The 11,724-nt window shown below is 50.8% G+C and overlaps 1 protein-coding gene and 1 long non-coding RNA gene across 2 annotated transcripts; one reads left to right on the top strand and one right to left on the bottom strand.

Moving 5' to 3' along the window:
* The first annotated feature begins 175 nt into the window (after positions 1 to 175).
* On the top strand, positions 176 to 10,154 carry SPATA33 (spermatogenesis associated 33). Its single transcript, XM_032853745.1, has 3 exons — positions 176 to 250; positions 499 to 663; positions 9,819 to 10,154. Exons 1-3 carry the CDS (start codon positions 214 to 216, stop codon positions 10,022 to 10,024), a joined length of 408 nt encoding a protein of 135 aa, XP_032709636.1. The 5' UTR covers positions 176 to 213; the 3' UTR covers positions 10,025 to 10,154.
* Positions 8,520 to 11,567, bottom strand: LOC116865532. The gene is made up of 3 exons (XR_004382226.1): positions 11,343 to 11,567; positions 10,164 to 10,976; positions 8,520 to 8,724 (listed from the first exon to the last, which is right to left on the bottom strand). It is a non-coding gene; the product is annotated as an uncharacterized LOC116865532 (long non-coding RNA).
* Between the last annotated feature and the right edge of the window lie 157 nt (positions 11,568 to 11,724).

The following is an 11,724-nucleotide window of genomic DNA, read 5'->3' as shown; positions in this document are numbered from 1 at the left end:
CCGCTCCGCCGCGCGGGAACTTCCGGGGTCACCGCCCACTTCCGGCGAGCGGCAGCTCTCGCGAGAGCGCGGCGCGGATCCCGCGGGCGGGGCGTTGCCGTGGCGACGCGCGCTGCTCGGCCGCGGGACTCTCTGTGAGGCACTCGGGCTGCGCGCCCGCGAAGGTGCGGAGGCCCGGGCCGGGCAGAGCCGGCGGGGGCGGTGGGCTCACCTATGGGACTTTCCAAAAGCAAACCCAAGTCTAGGAAAGGTAAAGGAGCGCGGGCCCGCCGTCTCCTCGGCCCCGGGGCCGCGGTCGGCACGGGACTGGGAGCTGCGGGGCGCCCGCCGGCGCCCGAGGTCTCCCCGACGGACGCGCCGCGGGGGTCTTCTCGGCAGGGAGCGCGCGGTGCTGGGAGAGGCGAAGTGCCGCTCCGGCCCGAGCTGGCCGCGGCGGGGCGGGGACCCGCAGCTCGAGCCGCAGGAGAACGCGGCTAACGGGTCGTGCGTGCGTTGCAGGCGAGGAGGCAAGGGCGCGCGGCTCTTCCGTCGCGAAAACGAGGGAAAGGTCGACGGACAGGCGCTCTCCGGAGGCCGAGAAGCCTCTGACCAAGCCCGCAGAGAGCCCCCCGGGGAAGAAAGGGGCAGCCGAGGGACCGCGGCCTTCTTCATCTGAAGTCGAAGGTAGGACATGCCCAGGGCCCGGAGCCCGAGGCCGGGCGCCGGGGGCGGGGGGATGCTAACGGCGGGGTTCCAGGCGCGCTCGGGAGGTACGTCCCCAGGACTGCAGGCGGAGTGTGAGCTCAGGGAAGATCGAGGCGAGTCGTCGGGGGCTGCGGGGCGCGCCGCTGCACAGCGCACTCCCGAGCCCTCTGCGCTCCGCAGGCCGCAGCAGAACCCTGGAAGGCCGCTTCGGTCTGGCGTTCAGCCGTGGACGGCTCGCGGATGCAGAGGCTTCAGTGTTGGTGGGACAGAGGGGTTAAACGGCTGGGCAGATTTATTCCCTTTATTCATGCACTCTGTTAACAGCCCAGGGGTGCTAGACCCTTGCATGTGGGGAGGGGGAGGCCACACGTCGCAGCCGGAACAAGAAGCCTTTGCTTCGTTTTGTCACGTGTGTTGTGGATACGGAATTGTTAAACTAGTTTAAACGAGGAGGTGTGATGGGGTTTGTCCCTTGGGAAAAGGCTTCTCCAGAGTGGAGGCTGTTGGGGCAGTGGGAGGGGACCTTAGGCCCAGGGCTGCAACTGAGTAGGAGCTAATGAGGCACTGGCAGTAGGAATTCCAAAAGGATCCAGGACGTAGAACCAGCAGAGCCTGCTGTTGGATGAGACGTGGGAGGTCCAGGGCCCTGAGTTTCACTGACCTTGAGAATGGACGGTCAGTTGATGGGAGGAAGGCTGGCCTGGCGGGGAGAGAGGAGCTGGGCACGGGCAGGCTCAGACTGAGGCACCTGTGGGGACATCAAGGGCCGGAAGTCATTTGCAATGGGGGTGTTGGGCTGGGGAGCAAGGCTTGCCTTCAGATCCTGATGCACTCACCTTTGCCTAAGAGTGGAAGAATGCTGGAAGGGCCAGAGTCCTGGGGAGAAGGTTTGGAGAATGCTACCAGTCTGTCAGGAGCCTTCTGGCCAGAAGCCACAGAACAACCAAGATGCGGCTTTCCCTGCGCGCTTCAGTGTCCCCCGAGGAAAGGGTCGGAGGACGGCCCTCAGGGTGGCTTGCTCAGCAGCGGGTAGTGACATCAAGGACTGTTTGAGCATACTTTTGTCACCCTCCGTACCTGCCCCAGAGAGCTGGATGGCTCTAGGTGTCACATGTAGACAAGACAGCTGTCCCGTCCATGGGAGGCTGTTCTTTTTGGGAGCAGAACCCTCCGCTGCTGGATGTCCCCTGCCCAACATTGCTAGGATGGGCCCCGGTGTGAAAATTCTGAGGCTGGACCTCTGTCAGCAAGGGCAGGTGTGGGGAGAGACACCAACAGTGTCTGTCACACCCTCAGTTCAGAGGGTGGAGAGAAGCTGGACATAGAGGGGAGAGGTCAGAGAGCTAAAGTGAGGATGGACTTGCAAGAAAGAAGGTGAAGAGTGGGCTCTCTCCATATAAGGAGACATCTCAGCATGACACAGAGCAAGCTCCTGACACACGCTGCACCGTGAAGAAGTTCCCAAATCATAATGTTCCACTGAAAGAAGCCAGATGGGAAGACCACATATATTATTGTGCCATTTACATGAGATGTCCAGAAAAGGCAGATTTATATAAGGAGAAGCCTGGACTAAGGGTGGGAACAGAGATTAGCCACAAAAGGGCAGAAGAGGTCTTCTGAAGGTGATGGATATGTTCTTAAAATGGATTGATGGGTGTCCAACTCTGAAAGTTTGCTAAAAATCATTGAGTGGTAACGGCGGGGTTCCAGACGCGTTAAACAGGTGGAACATAAATTATAATGCAACAAAGCTCTAAAAAAAGAAAGAAGGTAATGAGTAAAACAATCTCTCCAAAAAAAAAAAAAAAAAGAAAGAAAGAAAGAAGGTAAAATCGTCAACGGTATTATGTGCTGCAAAGAGACTGAGTAAACCCAGAAAAGACTCCATGAATGAGGCGAGTCGCTGGTCTTGGTGGCCTTGCAGAGAACACAAGCCAACAGTCAGAAGGGAAAAGAGACGCATGGCCTGCCAGGTAGAACATCTAAACTAGGGCAAGAGCGTCTTCTCTCACAGCTGTGTTTTAAAGCTGAAGAATTTCCCTATTAGGTTTGGAAAAGGCAGGATTTGGGGAAGTCAGAGTTTCCTTCAATTAACCAAGTACCACAGAAGCCTTAGAGAAATGTAAAGTTGTGTCCAGTCAAATTTCTGTGCATTACTACCTAATTAGTAAGAGTAAGTCTTACTACTGCAGGACAGAAATCAGAAAGTTCTTGCTGGGGTCAGGGAGGGGGTGGCTGGCTGACAGGAGGACTCTGCAAGGTGAGAAGATTGTGCATCTCGTTTGGGTGATTACAAAGATGCATACAATTGTGAAACTCACCCAGGTGTGCATGTTAGGAACTGTGCATTTTCTCTTGTGTGAATTGTGTCTCAAAAAGCATGGAATATACCCGAGTCCTGATGTGACTGATGGAGATGGTATCTGAGATTTGTTGCAAAGTGAATGAGTATAGTGTGGCTAAGGATATTTTCCAAAGGCAGCCACAACTCATCCTCTCCCTCCTGTTCTGCTGGCGACCCTGATGCTCCTCCCTCCTGGGGGAGTCTATATTCTCTCTCAAAACTCTGCAAGCTTGACATTTTCTTGTAACCAGGAGAATGTGCTAACAGTGGTTTTTGAGGCTGGGCCATGACCGGTAACGCAGTCCTGCCTTGCTCACTGGAACCCAGGCTGGTGCTTGGAGCCCCGAGTTGCCACGTCATGCTCTCAAGCAGCTCAGCCACCTGGGGAGGCCACGTGGAGGTGCTGCTGTCAGCAATCCTGGTCACGAAGTGCCCTCCAGCCCAAGTGCCAGACTTGGGAGTGAACAAACCTGTAGGTGATTCTAGCCCTGGCCTTTGAGTCTTCCCAGCTGAGCCGCACGCCAGCACATAGCAGCACCATCAGTGACCAGCCCTCTGAGCGGCCATCCTGCACGTCCAGCACAGTGGAGCCTCGAGGACTGCAGCCCCGGACAACATTCAGCTGCAGTCATCTGGGGACCACAAGTGATAGCTGCCAGGTCAGACCTGTCCTGAATTCCTGATCCTTAAAATTGTGAGAAAATAAAACCATTGTTTTAAGCTAAGAAAGTTTGGGGTAAGTTGTTATACAGCAGTAGCAACCAGCAGAGGGTAAGTGCTGGGGCAGAGATGAGGTCTGATTGTGGGTTTTAAGCGTGGGAACCCTGTGATGGGGGTATAGCATCTTGTCTTGCTACTTATCTCTATACTTAAAATACTGCATTACAAAGTCCGTATACAGACATTAAAGAGATTAATACACCACAAATCTGCAATCAGCCAGTTCCAAAATACTAGAAATCCTATTTAAAAAAAAAAAAAAAAAAAAAGAGGGGCGCCTGAGTGGCTCAAGTCATTAAGCATCTGCCTTTGGCTCAGGTCATGATCCCAGGTTCCTGGGATTGAGCCCTGCATCAGGCTCCGTGCTCAGCGGGGAGCCTGCTTCTCCCTCTCCCACTCCCCCTGCTTGTGTTGCCTCTCTCACTGTCTCTCTCTCTGTCAAATAAATAAATAAAATCTTAAAAAAAAAACAAAGACCCTAATTTTTCTACCAATAAATGACATCATGGTGCATGGGTGGCTCATTCGTCTGACTCTTGATTTCAGTTCAGGTCATGATCTCAGAGTTCTGAGATCGAGCCCTGTGTTGGGCTCAGTGTTGGGTGTGGAGTCTGCTTAAGATTCTCTCTCCCCTGTGGCGCCTGGGTGGCTCAGTGGGTTAAGCCTCTGCCTTCAGCTCAGGTTATGATCCCGGGGTCCTGGGATCGAGCCCCACATCGGACGCTCTGCTCAGCAGGGAGCCTGCTTCCCCCCTCTCTGCCTGCCTCTCTGCCTACTTGTGATCTCTGTCAAATAAATAAATAAAATCTTAAAAAAAAAAATTCTCTCTCCCTCTGCCCCTTCCTGTCCTCTAAAAAATTTAAAAAAAAAAGGCATAAAAAAAGGAGGGTGTCCTCCTCAGCTTGGGCTGCTATAACAAAATAGGGGTAGCTTCAACAACAGACATTTATTTGTTACAACCCTAGGGGCTGAGGACCCCATAACCTGGGTACCATGATTTGGTTTTCTGAGATGATCCCTTCTTGCCCTGCAAACAGCCATCTACTTGTGTCTTCACATGGCTGAAGAGAGGGGATTACGGTTTCTTCCTCCTACTGTAAGGACACTGATCCCATCACGGGGGCTCCACCCTCATGAACTCAACTCAGCCTGATCACCTCTCAAAGGCCCCACCTCCAGATACTATCCCACTGGGGACAAGGCCTTCAACACGTGACTTTTGGGGGCATACAAACATTCAGTCCATAGCAGAGAAAGCTGTACAAGGAGATTTGAGTGACCTAGGTACCAAATATACTGTGGGCCTGGGCTAAGTCATTTTTGAGATAACCAAATTGGGTATTAGATAATGAGGAATCAACGGTAGTTTTCTTAGATGTAACAACGGTCTTGTGGTGATGCTAAAACAATCCTTAATTGATAGAGATCAATATTGCATTATTTATGGATAAAATTATGTCTGAGATTTGCTTGCAAATACACAGGAAAAAACTGAGGTAGACAAAACAAGGTGACAAAATGTCAGTCGAAGCCGAGTGATGCGTGTATGCGTACTCACAACACTGTTCTATTTTCACGTTGTCTGAGTGTTTCCATGCTTTTTTTAAAAAGTAGAGTGTACTTATTTGCAATAATTTTTTGAAAAAGAAGAGAAACTTAAGGGACATTTGTTTATCAGCTACTAGAAACATAGTGAAAAAAGCCAAGTTCAAAAGGTCTCATGCTTGGGGTTAGTGAAGGCAGGGAGTGAGGAGGCTGCAGGGGGAGAAGGATTTTGCTATCAAGGTATAGGGAGAGGGGGTCTTTGTGATGATGAAACAGTTCTGTACCTTGATCTTTTTGAGGTTTGCATGGACTAAAATGGCACAGCACACACATTGTGCCATAATCAGTGTCTTGTTTCATTGTCCTGTAGTTACAGAAGATGTTACCACTGGGACCACTGGCCAAACTGGGTGAGGGTGTATGGGGACTTCTCTGTACTTTTGCAGCTTCCTGTGAATTTATAGCTTCAAAATTAAAAGTTTAAAAATGTATCAAAATTGGGGCGCCTGGCTGCTTCAGTTCGTAGTGTGACTCTTGGTCTCAGGGTTGTGAGTTTGAGCCCCACGTTGAAGGTAGAGGTTACTTAAAATCTTTTTTAAAATCTTTTTAAAAAACTTACAATAATTAAAGTAATGTAGTTCCAGTATAATATTAGATCAACGCGGGGTGCGTGGGTGGCTCAGTCGGCTAAGCATCTGACTTCAGCTCAGGTCATGATCCCAGGGTCCTGGGACTGAGCCCCATTTGGGGCTCCCTGCTCAGCAGGGAGTCTGCTTCTCCCTCTGCTCTCCCTCTCCCACCGCTCATGGTTTCTTTGTCACTCTCAAATACATCAAAATGTTTTTTAAAAAGTGACTGCAAGGGGCACCTGGGTGGCTCAGTGGGTTAAAGCCTTTGCCTTTGGCTCAGGTCATGATCCCGGGGTTCTGGGATCAAGCCCCACATAGGGCTTTCTGCTCAGCGGGAGCCTGCTTCCCACCCCCCTCGCCTGCTTCTCTGCCTACTTGTCATCTCTGTCAAATAAATAAAATCTTTTTTAAAAAAAAAAGTGACTGCAAAAGGATGTATTTTCTTATGTGTCCTCAGTAGGGACCATCCTTCTAAGCTTCAAATAAAGATATTGCAAAGATATATTTGAAGGATTTGACTACATTGAGAAGTAAAACATCTCTCCAAACCCTCTATAAACAAATGGTAAGGTCAAAAAGTATTTGCAAACAGGAGTCAAAGTATACCACACAACAGATCAAGTGCCCTGACATAGTGTTGGTGGAAATACCAATTTCCTTGAACACATCTGGTGATATGGGAGGGAAGATTCTAAGAGGGCCCCAAGATCCCCACCCCCAGTGAACAAGCCCTGTATGGCCCCCTCCCACTTGAATTCAGGCAGAGCCTGTGAATGAGACAGGACGGCACTCCTGTGATGTGGTTAGTGATCCGCTGGTTCTGACTTAATCAAAATGAAGTTTATCTGGGGTGAGCTGGACCTAATTGGAGAAGCCTTTTACTTTTTCTTATTTACTTTTAAGATTTTTATTTATTGGATGGACACAGAGAGAGAGGGAACACAAGCAGAGGGAGAGGGAGAAGCAGACTCCCCGCTGAGCAGGGAGCCTGATGTGGGGCTTAATGACTGAGGCTTAATGACTGAGCCACCCAGGCACCCCGGGAGAAACCTTTTTAAAAAAGGTAAAAGTGCAGTGGTACCTGGGTGGCTCAATTAAGCATCTGATGCTTGATATCAGCTTGGGTAGTGATCTCAGGGTCCTGGGATGGAGCCTCAAGTAGGGCTCCGTGCTCAACAGGGAATCTGCCTGAGGACTCTCTCTCTTTCCCTCTGCCCCTGTCCCCACTGGTGCGCCCTTGCTCCCTCCCTCTCAAATAAATCTTAAAAAAAAAAAAAAAAAAAAGTAAAAGTGGGGTGTGCCTGAGTGGTTAAGCCGGTTTAGTGTCTGCCTTTGGCTCAGGTCATGATCCTGGGGTCCTGGGATTGAGTGCCATGTCAGGGTCCCTGATTGGGTATTATTTCAATTTAAAAACAATTTTTTAAGTTGTCTTGTGAAAAGAGTTGTGAGCAACCCCCTGCCAACAGCCAGCAACAAAGTAGGGACTTTAGTCCTTCACTCATAAAGAAATGACTTCTACCTAGCAACCTGAATGAGCTGGTAAGGCCCCAGGTCCAGACGAGGGTGCTGCCTGGCTGACGGCAGGATTGTAGCTGGACTCTGGACCAACAGAAACTGGAATGATAAATGGATGTGCTGTTCTAAGGCAGCCACTAAGTTTGCAGTGATTTGTTAAGCAGTAACTGAAAATTAGTACAGGTAATACATCTCAAGAACCCTTAAAAAATACTTGTTCCCAAATGAAGTCTTAAAATTCTAAGATTAGGGGTGCCTGAGTGGCTCAGTTGGTTAAGCGACTGCCTTCAGCTCGGGTCATGATCCTGGAGTCCCGGGATCGAGTCCCACATCGGGCTCCCTGCTCAGCAGGATGTCTGCTTCTCCCGCTGACTTCTCTTCTCTCATGCTCTCTTTCTTTCATTGTCTCTCTCTGCCTCTCAAATAAATAAATAAAATATTAAAAAAACAAACAAAAAACCCCTCTAAGATTAAAGAAGTCTTGTTTTGAACTAGAGAACCTCAAAATGTAAAGATGTTAGTTCTCAATCTATGGAATCAGTGACCACAGGTCTTTTTGGGACCTGGAGGAAATTATTCTAAAGTTTACCCAGGAGAATAAAAATGTAAAAACATCAGGAAACCGGGAAATGGGAGGTGTGAGAAGGGCTGACGTGAAAACGTCACTCCAGCAAGAGCAGAGGTGGCCATGCCGTGTCCCACATTCATGTGTGAGCTGTGTTCATGATGAAGGCACCACGTGAAAGGCCTAGCAGACAGAACCTTCGTTCACTCTGTGATGCTGGGACAACTGACTCGACAACCAAGAAAACAACTTAGTATTTTTGCCTCAGTCTTTACTTGAATTCTACATGAATCCAAAAATTAAACAGAGAGGGTAAAACTGTTAACAGTTTTTATAGGTTTGGTGCAGGGAACACCTTTTTTCACTGGAAAGGAAAGAAGGAAGGAAAAGAATCCTTCCATATGCAATTTTTGCTTGTGTATTATTTTTTAAATCAAATATTTGTTGCTTTTTAGTCTTAATATATAAAAGAATGTGTAAATTAATATAAAAAAATGAAACCCCCAAATTTAAATGCAAAATATGAAATGCAGGTTTTGACTTACTTATAAAAATAAAAAGGACACTCTCAGTGCCTAGTACATGCCATGGGCCATTCACTGGGAGTTAAAACAATCAAAGCTGGGGTGCGGCCATGAAGACGGACAGAGTTCCCACCCTGGCATCTCCCTCTACCAGCTGCCTTGAGGACACGACCTCTCAGTGCTCAGTTCCTTCATCTGTAAAACAGAGCTCATAAGAGGCCCTACTTCAGGAAGCGTTGTGGCTTGGTATTCACAGTCCTTATTCTAGGCTCACCATGATGTCTGACCGAGAACTGGACCCCAGGCGGCCGAGTTCACGAGGCATTTTAAGTGGGGCACAAAAAGCAACAGGATCAGCGTGGAAGCATTTTTGGAACAGTTGTGTGACAGTGTGATTACTTGAACTCTACCTGCACACACCTGTACAGAGAGAGCACTCTCTGTCGGGCTTTAACAGAGGCCTGAGCTTCCAACCTGGAGCCCTGTTGAGGGGTGGCTGGGAGATGCAGCAGGGAAGGCGTGAAAGCACTTCTGCTTAGGTATTTTGTAACTTTTGACAAACTTGGCATTTCACAAGTCCTATGCAATCCTTGTAAGCTTAAGTTTAAGAAAATGTGGCTGATTCCAGAAATGTTAATTCTTGGGGCACCTGGGTGGCTAAGTCAGCTGAGCATCTGACGCTTGGTTTCAGCTCAGGTTGTGATCTTAGGGTCATGGGACTGACCCCACGCTGGGCTCTGTGCTCTGCAGGGAGTCTGCTTGAGAATTCCCTCCCTCTCCCTCTGCTCACACTTGCTCTCTAAAATAAATAAATGGTTTTTTTTTTTAAAGGAGAAACGTTAATTCTTCCACATTCATTGATAAGGTTCTGTACAGAGAGGTGGATTTTTTGGTTTTGTTTTGTTTTTAACCAGATTTAGAATCCTTTGGAAACTGTGTCTGAACCTTCACCTCTGGGGCAGACCCTGCTTCTTCTTCTCTCTCTCTGTCCCCTTCCTTCTTTGTCTGTTCCAGAAGCTGGCTGGCAGCTCGGTCTCTCCACAATGGATGGTGGAAATGTGTCTCCCTTCTAGTCCCTGAAAGAGGGTGTCTAGTATTCACTACCCTCGTGCCTGAGGTGTCAGCTGGTTAGAGCTCTGGAACACTCATTCACTGTTTGGGCTGCCTTCGACCTTGCCCTCCTTTTCCTGAACCACACATCAAATTCTCTTGCTTTGGCCCTAACACAGGCCTTGTAGAAGTGCTTTTCCACAGACACATTAAATACCTGGATGTTTTCTTCCTTCTAGAGAACCCTGATGGAAAGGTAAAGGCGAGCAAGAAGAAAGCTGTCATTCCACAGATCATCATCACTAGAGCCTCAAAAGAGACTCTTACCAGCTACAGTTCCATCGGAAGCGACGAGCAGAGAACCATTAAGGAGCAGGTTGAATGGACCCCCTACTACCGACACAGAAACCCCAGTACAGTAGATGCCTATCATTTCCGAGAATAAACAAGCATTCTGAGTGGCTGGCATTGCTCACTGTGCTCTGAGTCTCAGCCATGATGGCAGAAGGGCCATCCTGCCTGTGGGAAGCTGCAGTTGCCCCTTCTGTAAACGAGATTCCTCTCAGTGACTACCTTGGTCTTACCTTCCCCAGAGCTGCTGGCAGCTTGGCAGAAGGCAAGAGGGACTCTGGCTCAGAGACCGAACTTTGTGGTGATAAGTGAATTAGCAGACCTCTGTTGTCACTGGCTCTGCAGGGCGATGAACCAGCGGCACGCAGCATCTCTCTCTCTCTTGCTGGGCAATTAAAATCCTTTCTGTCCACTTCTGAAGGGCGTGGTGCAAGGACTCAGCAGTTACAGCGAGTGAAATGTCCCCTGTACTTGGAAAAAAGGCTGGGCTCTGGGGACTCACTTTCAAGGCATCAAGTCTCAGAACAGGAAAGTGCAGTCACCAGGAGAGGCCCAAGGGCTCCTACCCTGACTCTAAGATGACCCATAGTAGTAAACGATCCAGACGAAGAATGTGGAATTGGGGCAGGGGTCGGACATGGCACTTAGAACTTCGGCGGTGGCCTTGTGAGAGCTGCTGTGGGAGGAGGGGAGTTGAGCTGACCACTTCCTGGGGTTGTGGCTACCACCCGCCAGTGAGGGGCCTTTCGGGGACCCCTGCTGGCCTTCCACCCTCACCAGCAGCTCATGGCCGAGGCTCCACTCTCCTCCGGAGTGGCTGGGGGGGATCCGGTCCGAGGCCTCTAGTATGGTAACGGTGTGTGTGTGTTCCCGTCGTTCCTAGGACGGTCAGCAGGCTGCACGCTCGGTCTTTCTGTCGCCATTCATGAGAACAGACTTCCAGTCGGAATAACGCATTCCATTTTGGCAGTGTTCAGCGGCCGATTCTCAGCCCCACTATTTGTACTTACGCGACACGTTTCCCCGTTCTGACTCGCACCCGAATACTGTGCGGGAAGATGAAGCCCGTACAGACGAGATCTGACTCCGCCGGGTCAGCGCGGCCGCCAGCGCACTGCCCCCATCCGCCCTAGGAGCGGCCCTCCTCCCGCCGTCCCGAGCATCACGAGCAGACAACGTGCGAACTACACGGACTCTGCTCTCGTTGTTAGCTAGAAGCTGTGCTTACGAACGAATCTGAAAAGGGCTGGAATGAAGTGACCTCGGCAATTTAAGTTAAAACCAGTGATTCTAAGGATTAATTTCTCAGTCACCACGTACGCCCAGCTGCTCTCCCAGCTCCTTCCCCCGGTTAGCGCTGCGCCCCCGGCTCGCCCGCCCCCTCCCCGCGCCCGGCCTCGAGCATCGCTCACCTCGTCCGCCAGCCTGCGGCGGGGACGCGAGGCCCGCGTCCGACTGGGCCCCGCAGGCGGCGGCCGCTCCACCCGCACCAGCCGGGAGCGCGGAGTCCCGGTCGCCCCTCCCGCCGCTTTCGGACGCGCTCGGCTCCCCGACCCTGCGTGGCTCCAGAGCTGCCCGCCCCTCGTCCACCGGCCTCCTCCTCCTGCGGCCGTTCCTCAGCACCCCAGTCGCCTCAAGCGCCCGAGCCGAAAACCGAAACGAGGCGGGAACCCCGGGAGCGCCAGCGGACCGCAAGGACGGAGGTCCTCCGGAGTCTTCGGAGGGCTCCGAAGGTAGCCGTCGCCCGGCGGAAACGCCCACCGGAAGTCCGTCACACGCCTGCGCCGAAGAATC

Source organism: Lontra canadensis, unplaced genomic scaffold (genome assembly GCF_010015895.1).
Source record: "Lontra canadensis isolate GAN:19392208 unplaced genomic scaffold, GSC_riverotter_1.0 scaffold8, whole genome shotgun sequence".
Taxonomy (NCBI): domain Eukaryota; kingdom Metazoa; phylum Chordata; class Mammalia; order Carnivora; family Mustelidae; genus Lontra; species Lontra canadensis.
Note: the sequence above shows the minus strand (reverse complement) of the source record. Positions and strands in the feature narration are given on the sequence as shown.